The 20,781-nt window shown below is 50.4% G+C and overlaps 1 protein-coding gene across 4 annotated transcripts; it reads right to left on the bottom strand.

Moving 5' to 3' along the window:
• Window positions 1-83: 83 nt before the first annotated feature.
• On the bottom strand, window positions 84-20,706 carry EARS2 (glutamyl-tRNA synthetase 2, mitochondrial). 4 transcript variants are annotated; one of them, XM_034988053.1, is made up of 9 exons: window positions 20,516-20,672; window positions 17,793-17,948; window positions 13,940-14,129; window positions 10,256-10,728; window positions 8,560-8,668; window positions 5,460-5,613; window positions 5,217-5,347; window positions 733-868; window positions 84-271 (listed from the first exon to the last, which is right to left on the bottom strand). In XM_034988053.1, the coding sequence occupies exons 1-9, from the start codon at window positions 20,652-20,654 to the stop codon at window positions 188-190; spliced, it is 1,572 nt and encodes a 523-aa protein (XP_034843944.1). In that variant the 5' UTR covers window positions 20,655-20,672; the 3' UTR covers window positions 84-187. The 4 variants fall into 4 exon arrangements, with proteins under 4 accessions (XP_034843944.1, XP_034843945.1, XP_034843943.1 ...); XM_034988054.1 differs by having other exon boundaries at window positions 137-293; window positions 20,622-20,706; XM_034988052.1 differs by having other exon boundaries at window positions 137-293; window positions 20,516-20,676.
• Between the last annotated feature and the right edge of the window lie 75 nt (window positions 20,707-20,781).

The raw sequence follows: 20,781 nt of genomic DNA, 5'->3' as shown, positions 1-20,781 counted from the left end.
CCACGAGCTTCCCGTTGGGCTCCAGGCCCCTCCGCTTCCCTTGGTGTGCACCCGCAGACTGTTTCCTCTCGGGGTTCCTTCCACGAGCTTCCTGATGGGCTCCAGGCCCCTCCGCTTCCCTCTGAAGGTGGTTTCCAGGCCCATCCAGGTTCCTAGGGCCACCTCCACTGTCCTGCACATCTGCTCTCTAGCTGGAAAGCACCTTCTGTATTCGTTCCCGCACTTCCTTCGCTCCCAAGGACACCATCATCTCGGCTACAGGGGGCCCTTGCTAAGAACGAAAAAAGAAAACACTGCCTCATTGCCTTAAGCTGCTGAAAGAGCAAACGCCCAGTCTTGGTCTGCAGGCGCTCTGCCCCAGGCCAACCCCAGTACGGCAGCCCGCCCCCCAAGGGGCAGTTAGCCTTCTATTGTCTTTACTTTCTGCGGCTGAGGCTGGCTCCCAGGAGCCTGTATTCCTGTGCTGGTATGTTTACTGCCCCCGTTCAACCACCAGCTCCATACAGGTAGGGAGTAGGTGTGTTTCATTAACTGCTGTACCCATTGCACCCAGCACGGTGCTTGCACATAGTAGGTACTCCATAAATACTATCTGCTAAGTGACTGAAGGGAACGATCCCGCTTCATTTGTCTTTGTATCCCTGAGCCAGAGTTTAGTGCCGGCCAGTGAATGCCAGCTGAATGGATGAATGAGGGGCTCCAGGGAACCGTCCAGCCCATCTGCCCACCTACCAGCTGTCCGCTGAGGGCCACTCGGAGGAGCTGCATCACAGTACTGTGTTTGGTCCCTTCCAGGCCTTCGGATACCTTCCTCAGTTCGCTATTCAGCATGTCCTGAGTTAAGCTTGTACCGGGTCCTTCCAAAAGCCTAGAAAAGAGGAATGCCTGGCTGGCTCAGTTGGAACAGCATGCGACTCTCGATCTCAGGGTTGTGAGTTCGAGCCGCACGTTGTGTGCAGAGATTACTAAAAAAAATAAACAGGGGCGACTCGGTGCTCAGTCGGTTAAACATCTGACTCTTGTCAGCTCAGGTCTTGATTTGAGATCGTGAGTTCAAGCCCCGCACTGGGCTCTACACTGGGCATGGAGCCTACTTAATAATAGTAACAATTAAATAAATAAATAAACTTAAAAAAAAACTGAACAAAAGCCTAGGAAAGAGCCAATCTATGGGGGCCAGTGGCAAGCAGGTGAAAGGGAGAATTTCAGAAGATGAACAGTTAGCTGTGACTCTTCAAGCCTGCTTGGGGGAGAAGGGAGGGAAGGAAGATCTATTACCCCCACCCCCATCCAAGTTGAGGAAGAAAAATCACCAAGAGACCATATACACAGATAATCCAAGCACAATATAGGAAAACTCCATAATAAGAGGTTTTACTAATTTCTACCTCAGTATTATGTGATCTCTATGCCTCAGTTTTCTCATCTGTAAAGTGGGGATAGTAAGAGTGTCTGTACCTCACAGGAAGCCCTCTGGGAAATTACCTGAAATGCAGTGGAGGGAAGGCTCTGGGGGAGTGTATAGCACACAAGGGCAGGAAGAAAGATTTCAGGAGACCCCAGCTCCTGTAACACCACTGCCACCAACTTGCTACAAACATCCTTTCTTTTTTTTTTAATTTTTAGGGCAGCAACCATGCTCTTGCACTCTCCCTTGCCTCCACTCTGGGACACAATGAGATCCCGGGCCTATCAGGTCTGCACATCCATGCTGGCCTTTATGAACTGCCCAGTGAAGTCACAGATGCCGCCTTCCCAGCGGCCAGGAACAGCATCTTGCACAGTGGCATGGAGAGGGAGGTGACCCCAGCCTGCATGCATTTCCAGAAGGCCTTGTACTCGGCAGACTGCTGCACCTGGACGTGATGAAGTAGGGGAAGTAGGCCAGGGTGAAGCAGTTCCCAAAGTGGAAGAGGGTCACGGTGCCCGCTGCCCGGGGCCACCAGAGCACAGGTCTCTGCATGAGCCGGCCTGGCGCCCCCTTCTTGCTACAACCATCCTTTGCCTACAAGTTGAAGCACTCAAGACCTAAAATCCAATAGGCCAGTCACTGCTCTCTGCTCTCCTGGCAGGCCAGCTGGGATCCTCTCTCACAAGTGCGCTTGAGTTTCAAGAGACTCCCCAATCACTCAGAGCTGGATTTGCCAAAAAAGAATAACAACAACAACTCTGAGTTGGAGCATAAGACAGACGCAGGGTGGGGTGGGTCTATTTGATGGCACCTTGCCAGTTCCCTTCAGCTACTATGGAGACTCCAACTGGAAATGCTGCCCAGGAGCTGGAGCTGGAGAGCTTTGCTGGTGCGGACGATCCATGATGCCTGTGATACCGCCTGTGCACATTGGGGTCGAGAGAGCCCCCTTCCAAGGCTGGGCTTTGTGCGGGGGCTACTGGCCCCGGGGAACCACGTTCAGAAGTAACGCGAAGAGACTGCCGCTTCGCACTGACAGATTCCCTCCTTAACTCCGCATTTGAGCAACTGAGTTTCAGTGGGAGGCAAAAGTAATCATTCTTACTACATCGTTAACTGGGCCACATGATGACTGTTATTTCCAAACTCCAGGAGACAAAATCCGGAAGATATAAAATGTAACGTGGGAAAAAATAGGTACTCTCCTCCACGTCACTGTGGGGAAGCAGGCTGCCAAGGAGCTGGTGAAAGAGTGACAGGCCCCAGGTGGCCAACAATGGCAGCTCAGGAAACGTCAGAGCTGGCCCAGAGCTTGGCGTGGGCACAGAAGGGACTTCGAGAAATCTGGCAGCTCTGGAATGCTTGAGTATTGGTTTTCCTGCCTTGAGTGGGAGCACCAGACTGTCTCTGAAATCTAACCCCATGGCAGGGATGGGAGTTAAGGCAATGGTCCTGGTGAATCAGAACTAAGGGCCCCTATGGTAGAATGCCATAAATTAAGGGAGTATTAATAATAATGGCTCTTGGGAATTTATCCTGGAGATATACTTGCAAACCTGCTTAATGATGTCTATACACAGCTATTCATTGCAGCATTGTTTGTAACAGTAAAATCTGGAAGCAGTCCAAATGTCTATCAATAGGAAATGAGTTAAATAAATTATGGTAAAGTGGTTTCATAATGGGATAGGTGTAGCTGTAGAAAAGAATGAGAATGCTCTCTAAGCACTGGGCAGATCCACAGTATCTTAAGTGAAACAAACCAAAGACACAGAACAGAACAGTGTTACCGTATTTTTGTGTGAAAAAGAAGGATCATTTAGATATAATTAGGAATAGTAGTAATGTACAGAGGGTTTGGAAACTGGGTGGATGGGGGACAAGGATAGAAATGGGTTTCCCAATTATCTACCTTTCTTATACTTTCTAGGCTTTAAAACCAGGTTTGAGAGATTTGAACGTGTTCATGATCAAAATACTAAATTTAAAATTTAAGAACTTCTAAGAACGGAGTTATATAAACATACTGTTGAATACTCTCACATTATGCAAAGGAAACTGCTAAGTGTGGTGCATTTCTGTTGGGAGCTGGAGTAGGACGGAAAACACACTTTTTGCTATAGACCTTCTTGTACCATTTGTACATTACTGTATTTTTTGCCATGTGCTTGTTTTCTTATCACTTCCAAATATGTATTAAAATATATTGAGGTTTCCAGGTATCAGGCACTGTCCAAGTACTTTGCACAGAGAAACATATGGCCTTGTAGTCCCAGCCTGCCTGGGTTTGAATCCCTGCTCCTTCAACTTATTATTATTTTAGACAAGTTACTTAGCCTCTCTGTGTTTCAATTTTCTCATCTATAAAATGGAGATAACGTTTTAACCTGAGACTTCATTAGTTGCTGTGAAGTACACACACACACACACACACACACACACCCCTCACATATACATATGTATACGTACCTAATGTATAGAATATATATAATAGCCTGCTACAGGCATGTACATAAGCAAACACTTATTACCTACTTTAACCTTCACAATAAAGGTGGGAGAAGGTAAATAAAAAGGACACTGTGGGTTTTGCTGCCCAGCATCCATCTGCCTTTCTCCTGATACCCCAAATCTCCTTGGGGAATCACCTGGCTCCCATTCTTAGCCCATGTGCCCTGACTGGGGGTCCATTTAGAGCCCAGGAGATGATGAGCTAACCTACGCTGATTGGCACGTCACACTCTCCAGGCTTTGATGACTGGCTCGGGGACAGGAAAACGAGGCTACCCGGACTCTTGTCAGCATCCATCTCAAGACACAGCTGAGGCTTTGCAGTGTTGGTGCGGTCTTACAGCCAGAGTGCAGATGGGAGAGAGGCTGCCAGTGGTCCCTTCTATCCTTTCTCCCTTTCGTATGCAGTGATAAAATTTTTAGCCAGCCTCATGGCTGCCGAGTTAAAAAATCTATATTTTCCATGTGTGTGGCTTGGTGTGGCCACCAAGACAGGCGTTCTAGCCAGCAGGATACGAGTGGAAATGAATGTGTAACTCTTAAGTCAGGTCCGTAAGGGGAAGGAGCGTCCTGTCCTTCCCTTTTTCCTCCTTCCTCTTCTGGCTGAACTGTGAATGATCTGTGAGCCACCATGCACCACATGGACAAGAGCAAAATCTAGGGACAGCAGGACCCTGGAGACCTGGGAAAAGCTCTTCAGCCCTGGATGGCCACTTCCATATGGGGTAAGCACTATCGTTTCTGTTGTCTGGTAGAAAGTCCTACCCTTCACCCACCCAAAGCAGAGTCCTTGCAGAAAAAGGAGCCAGTACGAAGAAGTACAGAGCAGAAAACCAAAGGGACAGAGAGAAAAAGTAGGTCTTGGTGACATATTTTTGGCCCCTGCATGAGACTGGGCTTAAGCCAGCTTTGGTTGTATTTCTGTTCCTGTTCACAGGTAAGAACTATGGTGTCATCTCTACCTTGGAGACGAGGAAATGGGAGCTTAAAGAGGTGCAGTAAGTTGGCCACAGTGATGCCGTGTGGGCAGGAGAATAACCGGGTAAGTGGCAGTACTGGGAGGGAACACAGGGAGACCCAACCCCAAAGCCCAAACACGCCGCCCCTTCCGGGGAGGGTCTGGGTTCTTCTGGGGAAGCCCCCCTGCCAAACAGAGCCAGTCAGCGATCATCTTGTCCAAACCCTCTTGCCAGCCATGGGGTGGTATGGGGGCCCCACAGCCAGCCCTGAGGAAGGGGGCCCCGGGAAAGGGAAGTCAGGTGCGGAGCCTTGAGCTTGGCCTGTAGGAACTCACCCCAGCACGCGTTTGGCAATCACATCCACTTTCTCCGAAATGGTGCCCAGTTGCACTAGGCCCACAGCAGGCCGAGTCCACAGGTAGGAGTGTGCCGGGGAGACCAGATCCTGCAGACGGCAAATGTGACCCTAGGGGGAAGAGGCAGTCGTTGGATGTGCTGTGGACAGGGCTCGGACACACTCGGACACAGTGGGGGTGCCACCCACTCCTTCAGTCTCCCGAAGCTCCCCGACACCACACCTGTCTCAGCAGGATGATCCTCTCCACGTAGGCCGGGTCCAGGACCTCCCTGTCTTGCAGCTGGCTCCCGAACGTCTCCTCCACCAGGGCTTGCAGCTTCCCCACCAGCTGGCACCTCTGGGTCTCGTTGCTCACCAGCCGACAGAGGTGCAACCTATAAGAGAAGCCGAGGGACCGTCCTGACACTGGCATCGCCAGCCCGCCCAAACCCTCTCTCCCCAGGGGAGCAGGGCTGGGGGGGGGGGGGGCGGGTTGGAAGAATGACACATGATGTGAGCTGCCCCTCCCACAGCCTAGAAACTGAATATATACAGGAAAGGGATCTGGCCAAGGTCCGCAGCAGCCTGAGAGCCCCAAGCAACCCAGAAGGATATCCTGTTTTCAGTGTTTCTAAAATAGGAGCTAACATTTTAAACTAGGAAGAGATCACATAAAAATAGAGATTTCTGTCATCTCTCTCAGGAAATCCAAAGATCTGGCTGCAAAGGGCCCGAATTTCCCAAGCTTCAGTGGCTAGTGCAGAGTGGAGGCTGCCTGGCTCACAGGCACAGCATGCTCCAGTTTGCCAGGCCCTCTGCTCCCCAGTGCCTCTCCCGGCCGGCCACCCGCCCCTGTGCCACCGGCCTGGTCTCTATAGGCACCCGAGTTTACAAGGCAGACTCTGCAAGTGTCTTAAAGCATGGGGCTCTGGCACAAAGAGGCAGAGGTCAAGAATACAGATTTCTAGGGCGCCTGGGTGGCTCAGTTGGTTAAGCGACTGCCTTCAGCTCAGGTCATGATCCCAGGGTCCTGGGATCGAGTCCCGCATCGGGCTCCCTGCTCTGCGGGGAGCCTGCTTCTCCCTCTCCCACTCCCCCTGCTTGTGTTCCCTCTCTCGCTGTGTCTCTCTGTCAAATAAATAAATAAATAAATAAATAAATAAATAAATAAAAAGAATACAGATTTCTAGGATTCGAAGCCAGGGGACAGTTCAGAGGACAGAGTTCCTTCAATCCAGGGCTCACAGTTAAAAAGTTCAGGTTTTCTTGTCAGTTCGAATGTTCTCTTTTCCAGAATTCTTCTAACTGCCTTGTTCCCTCTCTTTGGAAGCAGCAAAGCCTCTAAGCAGGCCCTGTCAGTCCTCAGTCCCCTCCCTAGGCTGCCCTCATCGTGTCCCCAGCAATGTCGGAGGGACCCGAGAAGGAGAGGTACAGGGCTGAGGACCAATCTGCAGGAGCTTGGCCCTTGTCCTTGACATGGAAGGCAGGCAGCAGTGGTGGGTGAGTTATGTCCTGGGCTCTGGAACCGGACAGGCCTGCGGATCAGACCAGCCCTGTGAGATGTCTGCTGCAAGTTACAGGAACATTTAAAGCCTCAGGATGCTCACGATCATGTGGGGATGACGGGGGAAGGGAGGGCTCTGTCACAGGGCACTGTGCAGATTAAATGAGGGACCATCTGTAAAGCACAGAGCTGGAGATGGGCAGGGAGTCAGAACAGAGGCTCCCGCACATCAGCGGTGGAAGGAGGAGACCCTCTGGGAAGCTATCTAGAGAGCGCACAACTATCTAAAAAACATAATGATTTTTTTTAATAGGTTTTTTTTTTTTTTTTAAGATTTTATTTGACAGAAAGAGATACAGCGAGAGAGGAAACACAAGCAGGGGGGAGTGGGAGAGGGAGAAGCAGGCTTCCCGCAGAGCCGGGAGCCCGATGATGAGCCAAAGGCAAACGCTTAACGACCGAGCCACCCAGGCGCCCCCATAATGATTTTCTTAAAAAGGAATTAATACCACATGCTGAAACTGTTCCTAAGACCGCCTCAGCAGCGAGATGAGACAGTAGAAAGAAAGCAATCAAGAGACCCTAGTGGCCAAGCTTGAGATAACACGCGTCAGGGCCAGGGCCTGGGAGGCGGTAAGTGCTAGACAGACAGTCATTACTGTTACTACTCCCACCATACCCCTAGTACTGCTCTGACAACTACTATTACTACCTTTACTACCAGCACGGAAATAATCACAGCAGTGGCTTGATGCCAGAAACATCTAAACGTGACAGCTTTGGCTGCATTAACTTCATGAGCGTCAGTTCCAACACTGCACCTCCTCCCTGATTCACGCTGAGCAAAGCCCATCTCTGGCCGCCCTCACGCTTCGGGGGGACTAGAATGGGTCACCAGGTATCTCCCCCATTCTGTCCCCATTTCCCTGAGATGCTGCTTTCCCTACAATCAGTAAAGTAGGGTACAAGTTGCATTCGCTCTTGAATGCCCCATTCGAGAGATGCCTGCTATTTACTGTGTGAACTTGGGCTAGTTATGGAACTGCCCTAGGTCTCGGTTTCTGCGTATGCAAAATAGAGCAGAGTCAGGCAACTGACCTCAGAGGTCTAATGGGAGAAATAAATGAAGTAACATCCTTAAAACACCTGCAGTCAATGTGAACTCTCTGGGCTCATGCAAGTAAAGCACTAAGGAGAACCTGTCCCCAAACCGGTGCTCAGGACATGGCATCAATGAGTCCCTTGTCCCTTAAGTACACATCTGTGCACTGGCTTTACCACTGAGACCCTTAGATGGATATGTCAACAGTGACCTGAACCGTAACTGGATTTAGAGGTGTGAGTGAAGAACTACGTGAAATGTACAACAGGTGCCATGAGACAGCGCTCATTCACTGCTGGCTGCGGGAGCTGGGGGGTGATTCTGAGATGAAGATGCCCCTTCTCCAGGCCGTGGTTAACAGAATCCATGCCAGGGATGGCTGGGACAATAGTAATGACAAAAACAGCACCTACTATTTACTGAACACTTTCTATGTGCCAGGGGCTGTGCAAAGTACTTTGACGCAACGTTTAACTGAACTCTTACGACAACTGCACAAGGTGGGTACTGTTATCAGTCCCATGTTCGAGAAGAGGAAACAGAGGATCCAGGAGATTAGGTGACTTACATGCTCTGTGTCAGGTCACAGAATGGTAGACACCTGAGCCCACAATCAAAATCAGGTCCATGTGACTCCAAAGCCCACTATACCCTCTGCCCTGGAGACCCATCATTAGCAAGAAAGTCCTTTTCTACCAGAGCTCCCCCCCGCCCCGGCCAAGGTTCCCCACTCACCTGTTGAATTCTGGGAGCTTCTCCAGGTCCAACAGGGCTGAGTGGCAGGTGATCCGGGTCAGGTCAAACTGTGTTATCAATTCTGGCAAGGTCCTGCCCATCTGGTTCTCTGTAAGTAGGCACACCCAGCCTCAGCCCCCTGCCTCTCCTTTCAATCACAAGGGAGGCTGGGTGAGCATGTTCTGGGTTCCCCATTGCATTCCGACCAAAGGGATTCAACTTCTAGCTCTTTTATAGATCAAGGATCTGAATGAGCTTTCATGTACAGAAAGGATTCTGTCCCTCAGAAAAAGCAAGTTTGAAAACAATCAGGCTAAATGACCCTCACTGCCCCCCCAAAGATGCGAGCTGCAGGAACAGCATGCTCATGGCCTGGCTGTACCCAGAGATTCTGATTCCACTGGGTTGGGATGCGATCTGAGCATCAGTATGTTTTACAAGCCTCCCGGGTGATTCCCAAGTGCAGGCAGCGTTGAGAATCGCCATGTTAGGAGTCCCTCCTCCTGAGCAGCAGCTCCGCCCCATACAATCAGTGGGCATCATAGTCAGGCCTGGGCCTCAAGGGAGTCTCTGCCATGTCCCTTACAGGCTGTGTGACTTTGGTAAGTCACTCAAACCTCTCCGAGCCTCTCAATCCTCTTAGAAACAACAGGGATGGGGCACCTGGGTGGCTCAGTTGTTAAGCGTCTGCCTTTGGCTTAGGTCATGATCCCAGGGTCCTGGGATCAAGCCCCACATCAGGCTCCCTGCTCTGTGGGAAGCCTGCTTCTCCCTTTCCCACCCCCAACCCCCCCCCCCCGCCACTTGTGTTCCCTCTCTTGCTGTCTCTCTGTCAAAATAAATAAATAAAACCTTCAAAAAAAAAAAAAAACAGCAGGGATAATAAATATCTCTCTCTCAAGGATATTTCAAGGAGTAAGCCAGATAAGAGCAGAATAAACAGTAAGCAGACTATCACTGCCACATTTTCAGAAATCCCCTCCACAAAGAGGTCATCCTCATTTGGTGCTTCTTTAACCTTTGGGCTCTAAGTCTTGGGCCAAGGGTAAAGGCTCAACTGAAATAAACTAGGGTCATAGTAATCTTAGTAACACTGCTGAAACCCATACTTGCCACAGAGATAGTAATATAATGGTCATAATCCTAGGATCTGTAATTTTTGGGGCTCCTGGGTGGCTCAGTCGGTTGAGCAGCTGCCTTTGGCTCATGTCATGATCTCAGGGTCCTGGGATCGAGTCCTGCATGGGGCTCCCTGCTCAGTGGGGAGTCTGCTTCTCCCTCTCCCTCTACCCCTTCTCCCTGCTCGTGCTCTCTCTCTCTCTCAAATAAATAAATAAAATCTTTAAAAAAAAGATCTGTAATTTCTGTGCTTTCTACATGGCGGATACTTTCCTGGATGCCTCATACTCATGAGCTCAGTGCATCTTAACCCTATGAGGAAGATGCTTATCCCCATTTTATAGATGAGGCAGGTGAGGCTCAAAGACCATAAGGTCCTTAAGGGCAGGGGTTACATCTATCTCGTTCACTGTTGTAGCCCCAGCACTTAACACCATTTCTGGCTCAAGAAACACAAGAATAAACTTTGGCAAGACTGCAGGTGGCATAGCCGGGGCTGAAGACCAGGTGGGCCTGAACCAAAGCCCCAGCTCCTCACTGCTATGGTCCCATGAGGACCTCCCAGGTGGGTGGGTACCTGCAAACCCTGAGCCACAGTTGGTGATGATATCAAGCAAGGCATCCGGCAGGAAGTCAGTAGCCACAAAATGCTCCACGAAAATGTCCCCTTGCCTCTTGGACAACTTGCTGCCATCCCTGTTGAGGAGCAGGGGCAGGTGGGCAAAGCGAGGTGGCTGCCAGCCCAGAGCCTGGTAGAGGAGCAGATGCTTGGAGGTGGAGACCAGCCACTCGGAGCCACGCAGCACGTGGCTGATGCCCATGTGGTGGTCGTCCACCACGCAGGCCAGGTGGTATGTGGGGAAGCCATCGCTCTTCAGGATGACCGGGTCCCCCTCCACATGCGCCACCTCATGCCGATTCCAGCCGTACACCAGGTCCTGGAAGGCTGGCGCTTCCCCCTCCAGGCGGAAGCGGATCGCAGGTTTGGGGCCTTGGGCTAGCTTCTGGGCCACCTGCCCCTGGCTCAGGTTCCGGCACCGATTGTCATACCTGTCGGAGAACAGAGCAGCATGGTAGCTAGGGGCACCAAAAACAGACGTGAGTTCTATCTTCGTCTCTGATAGTTGGATGACCTAGGTAAGTCATGTACTTCTCTAGCTCTTTTTCCGGTCTCCAACAGGGACAAGAAGAAGAGGGATATATTGGAAAACCAAGTGAGATAACAGCATGACAGACACGCCTACCTGTCAGCCCGTCCCTCTTCTTCTTCGTTAGCGAGGAAATGGCAAAATGCCGAGTCCCCGGTGTTGAATCACGGCTGGTGTAGCCGATCATGCAATCTCTTTCCCCTATGCCAGCGACTGGTCCAGGTGGGACCACTCTACTCACTGAGACTCAAAGAAAAGTCTGCTTGGGGGCAGGCAGGGCAGGGTTAGGGTCCTGGGAAAGATTTTCTCTCCAGTCGAGAGTGAAAGAGCCACAAGAGGAAAAGCCCCTTTTTTAATCCCTGCCTTCTCCTTCTGCGCTCTCCAGCTGCTGTCCTGTGAGGTCAGGACGCTTGGAGCCATTTCAGCCACTGAGGCCATTCGCAACGGATGGGGGTGGGGCAGGGGAGGCAGGGAGGAGCCAAAACAGAGCCCTGATGTCTTGAAGCTGCTGGTTTTATCCTTGAGTCTCTCACCTCCAGACTTTTTTTTTTTTTGGTGCAAAAAGGTGGTTTTACTAAAGCATGGGGACGGGACCCATGGGCAGAAAGAGCTGCTGCCTCACCTCCAGACGTCTGCAGAGTAAGTGGTAAATGTCTGTGTGGGTTATGCCCTGGCTACTCCCAGGTATGTTCTGTGGACCCCCAGCAGCAGCCCCACCTGGGAGCCGGTATCTCAGGCCGCACCCCAGACCTGGTGGATCTGAATCTGCGTGTTAACTAGATCCCCAGGTGAGCCATCTGCACATGAAAGTACGAGAAGCTTTGGCTTGTCCCTTTTTTTTTTTTTAATTCTTTATTTCTTTTAGTAAACTCTACCCCCAACATGGGGCTTAAACTCATGACCCTGAGATCAAGAGTCGCGTGCTCCATTGACTAAGCCAGCCTGGTCCCCTGGTTTGTCCCTTTTCCACAGGGCATTCCATTATTTGCTCCCCAAAGCATCCTGATACACAAATGTAAAACTTGAAAACATACTCCTTGGGCGCCTGGGTGGCTCAGTTGGTTAAGCGACTGCCTTCGGCTCAGGTCATGATCCTGGAGTCCCTGGATCGAGTCCCGCATCAGGCTCCCTGCTCGGCAGGGAGTCTGCTTCTCCCTCTGACCCTCCCCCCTCTCATGTGCTCTCTCTCATTCTCTCTCAAATAAATAAATAAAATCTTTAAAAAAAATTAAAAAAAAAGAAAACATACTCCTTAACACAGAGTTAAGTGTTCAATTAGTAAACAGCTGTGTGGATTCCACAAGAGAACTTGACCATAATTTTAAAAAAAGAACCTTCTGCCAACGGACAAGTGGACTGTTTATAATAAAAGAGCAATGCTGCAATGAATGTCATGACCTCATAGAAACATCCAGCCCTTGCCCAAACGGTTCATTTAAATTGGAACTCTGAGCGGCACTTGGCTGGCTCAGTCGGTAGACCTTGCGACTCTTGATCTCAGGGTTGTGAGTTCAAGCCCCACATTCGGTGTGGAGCCTACCTTAAAAAAAGAAAAAGGAAGGGGGGGTGGCGCCTGGCTGGCTCAGGCAGAAGACCATCTGACTCTTGATCTCAAGGTTGTGAGTTCAAGCCCCACACTGGGTGTACAGATTATTTAAATAAACTTAAAAAAAGTTTTTAAAATTCTTTAAAAATAGGGGCTCCTGTGCGAATCAGTCGGTTAAGTGTCTCTGGATTTCGGCTCAGGTTGTGACCTCAGGGTCATTAAATTGAGCCCCACATTGGGCTCCGTGCACAGTGTGGAGCCTGTTTGAGATTCTCTCTCTCCCTTTGCCCCTCCACCCAGCCCCCCCGTGTTCACACACATGCGCCTTCTCTCAAAAAAAAATAACAAAAAAATAAAATTCTTTAAAAATAAATAAATAAACAACTGGAACTCAGATGTCCCGATGCCACTGCTGATGGGAAGTAAGGTGGTCAAGGGCCACAGGGCAGTGTCTATCAAAGCTCCAAACTGGCCCTGGATCCCCACATCTAGAGGGTCTCCAACAAATGCCCTGCACATGTGTACAATTAGTAAACTCCGACAGGTATGATGTATGCCACCACGATCCACCCCAGCTCTTCTGTTTTAACTATAGATTAGAAATGGCAGAAAGCTTCAATAGTAAGAAACTGGTTAAGGGCTGGTACACCTGTACGGCAGAATACCGCACAAGCCAAACAAAAATCTACGGGCCAGTACAGACTGGGTCTTCTCAAGATGGTAAGTGGGAACAGTTAAGTTGCACAGTCCGCATATTGTGTGCTGCCACTGAAATCGGGGAGAAGAGAAACAATACGCATTTCTCGGGGTCTGCACCCAGTGTCTCTGGAGGAGACCTAAGAAGACTCTAACGGCATTTGTCTATGGCGAGGGAAACGGAGCGGCCAGAGTCAGGGTTAGGAAAGATCTTTGCACATATAGCTCTCTGGACCTGAAAACATTTTACTTCCTCAGAACAACCAATAACTGAAATGACACGTTAGGGCTGCCCGAGAGCCAATGTGGCAGGCAGCTCTGACATGGCCCCAGTGATCCCCGCCTCCGGGGTTTCTGCCCCCGTGGCATCCCCTCCCTGGAGCATGGGCTGGACCTAGTGGCTTCTTTCTTATGAACAGAATGCAGCAGAAGTGGTGAGATGTCCCTTCCTGGATTCGGTTACGAAAAGACCCGAGCTTCTGTCTTGCTTGCTTTCTCTTGCTTTCGGTCTGGCTCACTCGCAGCGAAGCCAGCTGCTGCGCGGGGAGCTGCCCTGTGCCCAGGCCCGCATGGCAAGGAGCTTGAGTCTCCAGACAACAGCCAGTGCGGCCCAAGGTCTGCCAACAGCCTCACGAGAGAAATGGAAGAAGATCCTCCGCCAGCCAAGCCTTGAGAAAACCGCAAACCTGGCCAAAACCTTGACTGGAGTTTTGCGAGAGACCCTGAACTGAGGCAGCCAGCTAGGCTGTGCTCAGGCTCCCGACCCAGAGGCCGTGCAGGGACCACAGGCTGGGGACGATCTGTTCCGCAGCAACAGCCCAGGGACATACGCAACTTCAGGGAAGCAGCCTCGAGAGGCTGGGGCTCTCACCGGGGCGTCTGATGGTTCCTCAGGGCCTCCTTCTTCAGGAGCTCCAGCCGCTGCGGTGAGCAGAAGCAGGGGTAAGCGGCGCCAGACTCCAGCAGCGCTTCCGTGGCCTGGGCGTACAGCTCGAGCCGCTGGGATTGCTGGTAGGGCCCGGCAGGACCTCCCCGGCGGGGGCTCTCGTCAGGCGGGATGCCTGCGACACAGCAAGAGACCATGATCACCAAGATGCTCGTAGCACTGGTTCCTGGGCACTGTTCTCTGTGCTGTAGGCAAACAGGAAAGCTCCTAATCCTCACAACAATCCTCAAGGTCATTACTGTTTCCATTTCCCTTGTACAGATGAGAAATTGAGAGATAAAAGAGGCTAAGGGCTCAAGGTCGTGGGGCTGCCGCACAAGGAGTCACGGAGGCATGCTGCCTCCACGGTCCATGCTCCCGGCGGCACTTCCTCTCCTCCCATCCCTTCCCCGTGGAGCGGGAGAGCAGCCCAGGCCTGGAACAGCTAGCTCAGGAGAACGAGGCATGGGTCAGGGCACAGCCCAGCAGGCCCTGGCTGGACCCCTGGTCCTGTGCCTCAGAAGCTGGGACAAGGGACCCTGAAGATGTGTGAGAGTGCAGGGCCATGCACCTGCCAGGCTGCTTTTATGTTCTATGATCTCCACTAAAGCCTCAGAACTGCCCTGCCACGTAGATGCCATCCTGATGCCCTTCAGTAGGGACACTGAGGCACAGACGGGCTCTGTTCCCTCACTTGGCCAAGGACAAGGGGTGCAACTGCATGGGAACCCAGACGAGCAGGCCCCAGAATCCATGCTTTTAACCTCAGCAGCCTACCCCGCAAAGCAGAGCGGACGGTCTACCGTGCGGAGTGGCAGCAAGAATGGGACGCGTCAGCACTTACACAGCGCTCAGCCCGAGGCTCACCTGCAGAGCTGCCATGCTGTGTGCGGTGAAATGAAATGGGACCTGTTCTAAGCCACAGCCCCAACCCATCCAGTTTCCTCAGGTCACAAAGGACAGATTTAACCAATAAACACTTCCCGTAGAGAGAGAAGGGACACAGGAGAGCCGGATGGTGGTGTTTCTGCCCTCAAATGGCTTTCCAATGAGTTCGGAAAGTGAGGACATGATTAATCCTGCATACCCAACATTAACACAGATTCTGCAGGCACACAGGCCTGGGTTCAAACACACTGGCCTGCTCTGGGGCCTTGAGCAAGTCACCCTTCAGAGCCTCCATTTCCTCGTTACGAATAATAACTCTCCTGGGCATCACCAGGTTGTGAGCACGAGCCAACACACATGAAGTGCTCAGTGCCTTGTTACCTAAGTGCTAAGCAGTCAGTCAGTTTGGGCTGTGATCATGATCATTCAGCTCCCTCTCCTGCTGGGCCTCTATTTCTTCATTTGTCAGAAAAGACAGTGACTTAAGTACATTTGGGAGTCCCTTCCTGACCTAACCTTAACATGTTTGGTACTTGGATCGCCCCAGGGCCTAAGAGTGATTCCACTAGGGGAACTGAAAATGTATGCTCATGTAAAGACTAGTACGTAAATACTCACAGCAGTTCCATTCAATGGAGTCAAAAAAGTGGGGCGCCCAGGTAGCTCGGTGACGCATTCACTCTTGATTTCGGCTCAGGTCATGATCTCAGGGTCGTGAGATGGAGCCCAGAGTCGGACTCCGTGCTCAGTGGGGAGTCTGCTTGAGATTCTCTCTCTCCCTCTGCCCATCCCCCATGCGCTCTCTCTCTAAAATAACTAAATCTTAAAAAAAAAGAGTCAAAAAAGTGGAAATAATCCCAATGCCCATCCACTGATGAACAGAAGGTGGTATTTCCATACAAGGAGTATTATTTGGTCACAAAGAGGAATGAAGGATTGACATGTGCTACAACACAGAACCCCTCCGCTAAGTAACAGCCAGTCATTAAAGGTAAATGTTGTTCGAGTCCATTTATCTGAGATGTCCGCAAGCGGCAAACCGCACAGACAGAAAGTAGATTAGTGATTGCCGGGCTGGGAGGAAGCAGGAATAGGGAGCGACTGCTAATAGGTACAGGATTTTGTTTTCGGAGGATGGAAATGTTCTGAAACTGGATGGTGGTGACGGCTGGCATAACATAGTGAATATACTAAAAAAACACTGATTTGTACACTTTGAAATGGTGAATTTCATATCCGGTCAATTATATGTCAGTTACAACAACAGTAACACAGGGTGACTCCTGGAGCAGGAAGCTACAGAAGTCAGCCACCGCTCTGCCTCACCACAAGGCTGGTGGTGGGGGAGCTCTGCTGAGGGGCTGCAGGCCACACTCACGCAATCGTGCTGTACCAGGAGCTCCGAGGGTGGGACTTGTTTGTCACTGTACCACTCGTGCCTAGTACAGTGCCTGACAGGTAGCAGGCGCTCCCTGAAATCCAAGTTCTCATCCTGGTCTGCCTGGCGCTATGTGGTTTAGCTCCGGCCAACCCGTCTTCACATCTGCGGTCCTTCTGCTTTGCTCACTGTGCTTGGGCCACGCCGGCCTCTTCGCTGTTCCTCTAACACACCCTACGCTTTCCTGCAGCAGGGCCTTCCCATCTGCTCTTCCCTCTGCTTTGAATAGTCTTCACCCGGGCAACCACGGGGCTGGCCCTTCACTGTGCAATCTCTGCTTTCGGGTCACCTCCTCCTAGAAGACCACCCTATCTGAGAGGATCCCTCCCTGCCAGTTCCTTAACTTGTCACCCTTGTCTCCACCGCACTCATCAACACTTTAACGTCACAGTGAGGATGAATTAATCTATTCATCTGTCCTCCCCTACTTATTGGGCCCTGGGTCTCTGTTCAGTGCTGGAACAGGAACTTCATTACAGTAAGTGATCTTTGTGAATGAATTCCTTTATTCAACTCTTTTTTTTTTTTTTTTTAAAGATTTTATTTATTTGACAGAGAGAGAGACAGTGAGAGAGGGAACACAAGCAGGGGGAGTGGGAGAGGGAGAAGCAGAGCAGGGAGCCCGATGTAGGGCTCAATCCCAGGAACCTGGGATCATGAACTGAGCTGAAGGCAGACGCTTAACGACTGAGCCACCCAGGCGACCCTTATTCAACTAATCTTAACTAAGCATCTGCTGTAACATTCTACGACAGAAGGTACAAATGAAATTGGTTTTTGTCCTTTGGGAACCCAAAGTCTCATTAATAATTTACCTGAGATTAAGATACATGTCTCATAAAAGTCTTGGTATTTTTGGTATTTTTCCTTGGCGAGCTTAACTGGTTATACCTGCCCTGATAGGTAGGCAACTGTTGACCCAGGGAGCATACACTCTTTCTTGTCTTCCTGGAGTTTAGGAGGCCTCTGGATTAAACATCCCACAAGACTGACTTTAGAGGCTGCACATATTTTGTTTGGCTCACACAATGTGGTTTTTTTTTTTAAAAAAAAATCTGGACTCAAGTTTAACAATGGGAAGTATTCATAAAAAAAAAAAAACAGTAATAAAAACCTGGATTTCTGGCTCCTCTGGGAAGTAAGAAGATTGTACAAGTTGGGCCAGCACTCCCACATGGGAACAAGGGGCTGGAGCTTTCTCCTGCTCACTACAGGCCTCGCTTCTCCAGCTCCATCCTATGCTTGGCCTGAGATCCTGAGGTGAGAACAGGAACCTCAAAACAGCCTCGGAGCTTTTCCTCAGGGAGCTTCAGCATGTTTTGGGGAGGCACGTGCCACCCGAGGCAGTACAAATGTACCCATCTCTCTAGGAAGTCCTTGTTCTCCATTTTGGTCCCCATGAGGAGACCTACAGGCTCCTTTCCCTGCTCCCTCTTCCCCCTTGGAGAAGGGTCCTTCCCCAGCCTGCCTCACCTGCCCACTCCAGCATGTCTTCAATATTCTCCGCTGCCCCAGGCACAAGGCGGGTCTGATCTGTGTCCTCCAGCCTGAGGATGAAGCTCCCCTGGTGCTTCTTGGCAAAGATATAGTTGTACAAGGCAGTGCGGAGGCCGCCCAGATGCAAGAAGCCTGGGGAAAAAAGAGAACAGCTCAGACAAGACAGGGAAGATTAACTGACACGCCTCAGCCAAGAGGCAAGCAAGCCCTGCTTGTAACAGGATGTCCCACTGAGTATCAAAGCTCAAAAAACTGCTACCCCGTCCCATCTTTCTAGCCAGGACCCAGACAGACAGCCACAGAGGATGGGAGTGGTCCACTCATTTAGCCCCTCATCCCGGAAGCAGAAGACCACCCACCTCTTAGAGCGTGTAATGTTGTAAAGAAGACTCCAACTCTCCCCAGCTGCACCCATTCTTCTATTTTGAGATGTGCCTCAAAGCCAAGTTTTTTTGTTTTTTTTTTCTTTTTTTTTAAGATTTTATTTATTTGACAGAGAGACACAGCGAGAGAGGGAACACAAGCAGGGGGAGTGGGAGAGGGAGAAGCAGGCCTCCCGCTGGGCAGGGAGCCCGATGTGGGGCTCGATCCCAGGACCCTGGGGTCATGACCTGAGCTGAAGGCAGACGTCAAAGCCAAGTTTTACCCATATGAGAACAAGCAGAGGATTATCCATGGAAGCCATATCACACGTGCACTTAGCGTGTGCAAATTCAGTGATGTGCTCGGGTAAAAAAAAAAATTACAAACTGGAGATACCATACAATTATATTTTGCATAGATTCTCCGATTTTCACCTTAAGTTCTGGCTTTGAACACCAAAAGTAATACTTGATTCCACTATATTTCTCTTCACCTGAGTTCAAACTCCTAAGATTTTACTTTTCTATCATTCCTGACTGAAAGCTTAAAATTAAGCATTTTCCCATTTCCCCTTCTCCTGTCTTCTTCGGTCCAGGCCACGGCCCTGTCTCCACGATGAGCTTCTCTGCATCTACAGAAAGAGGAGGCAGCAAAAGACATGAAAGGCAGACTCCGGCTCAACACTGATTATGTGTGACTTTCTGCTGGTTATCGCAAGGCCACCACAAAACCAGTGGTCCCCAAGATGGAAGACGGGGGTCCAATAATTGAAAGCAAGACCCCTTAAATCAAATAAACCTGGATTTAAATTCTGCATCCATTTACTGGTTGCTATCCCGTGGGCACTCTACTTCACTTGTCTGAGCTTCAGTCTTCATCTGTTAGAAATTAAAAACAAAAAATGGAAACCTCCCTTACATAGTTGTTGTGAGACCTAAATGTTGATCAAAGTACAGCTTTCCATTAATTTTAGTAATTAGTGATCTCGGTTGCTTGATAATTCTTTTATCTGTCTGTAGTCAACAGCCTTTTCTGTATGGGCTTTTCCTGCAAATTAGCAAGGAAAATGAGAACTATAATAATAGAGAATATTGTTTATTAAGCTCTAGGAACACCAGACCTTGCTAAGTGCCTCAGCTGCATTAGTTCAAACCCATGAGGCAGGTACCATCACTCGACCTGACAGAGGGTAAAACTCAGAAGCTCAGAAAGGTTATGTAATTTGCCCATGTCACACAGCTGAGAAGTGGCAAAGCCAGCAATCTGGACCCAGCCAATCTCAGGCCTTGGCACCCAACTACTATGAGTGCTCTGCAAAGCAAGGCGCAGACCAGTGCTGGTCTGCAAACTGTTGCCAGTTCACAACAAAGTACAGAAATTGAGAATAAATGTTTAGAAACTTAACAGCAATGTGACAGAGTAATTTTATATCTGGTGAATCTAGTAACAATAGGTTCACATTTTGTATGCTTTTAAAATTTTTCTTTCTACTAACTCATTTATGTTGGCTCTATAAAAATATTGATCCACAATCAATTGGGAGTTAAAAACCAGTCCTGTCACAACGGTTTGAGAAGCCCACTCTGCATTCTACCGCCTGCCAGGAAAGATCCTGTCACTCTGTGCAGCTGGGATCCTGCCACAAAGGAAGCCTTACGTGTGGATCCTAAGGTTCAGAATGAGAGAGACAAGCTCGGTGGGGAGAGGGTGGAAGGTGGTCTCCCTGAGAAAAAAACCGGGGGAACTAGTGGGGAGGCCCCGACAAGATCTCCACTAGGGTAAACAATGAGCCCCTGCCTCCCTCTCTAACCACAGGGCCTTTGTACCTGCAATTTCCTCTGCCCAAAGGTTCCTCCTATAGGCTTAAGGGTAGTTAGCTTCTTGTGTTTTGGTTCTCAGCTCAAATGATACGTCCTCAACGAGGCCTTCTTGAGCTCCCTACCCTGCTTCGTTTCTCTCGTGGCACCTGTGACTATCTAAAAGTAGTTATTTTTACACGTTGTTTGTCGCGGTCACTACAACGTAGGCTTCTTGAGAACAGGAGCCATACGTTCCCGATGACCACCGTATCCAATGCCTAAACAGTACGTAGTACACAGTTCGTATTCGGTACACATTTATTGAATACACGATTAAGAGACCTAAAGAGACGGTACGCAAAGAACTTCCTGGCTACGTGAATAATTTCCGCTCGTAGACCTGTTTCTGCCTCTGTAAAATGGGGTCGCGCTGCCCGCCCAGTCTGACTCCACCGGAAGGGATTCTTTCGGGAACATTCGGGGGGCGGGCACGGGACGGTGGACAGCGACCTGCAGCGTCACGTCCGCCAAGGTTACCTGTGGGACTGGGGGCGAACCGTACTCGCACCGCAGCCCCGGGATCAGTGCCCAGGCTGGCCTCGCGCGGTCCCATGGGCCGGCCCAAGGCCGCTGGGGGCCTCACCGACTGCAGCAGCCTCTTCAGGAGCACCGCCATGTGGAAGAGAAACGCACACGTGGGCTTCCTCGAGCATCACTTCCGGGGCCTCTCCCAGCCAGTCCGCTTCAGCCACAGAGAGCGCAACCCCGCCCCTTAAAGGCGCAGGCCTCCTAGCTTGCAAGCC

This window comes from Mirounga leonina, unplaced genomic scaffold (assembly GCF_011800145.1).
Source record: "Mirounga leonina isolate KUSES-001 unplaced genomic scaffold, KU_Mleo_1.0 Mir_448, whole genome shotgun sequence".
Classification (NCBI taxonomy): Eukaryota; Metazoa; Chordata; class Mammalia; order Carnivora; family Phocidae; genus Mirounga; species Mirounga leonina.
The sequence above is the reverse complement of the archived record's forward strand: the minus strand, read 5'-3'. Positions and strand labels throughout refer to the sequence as shown.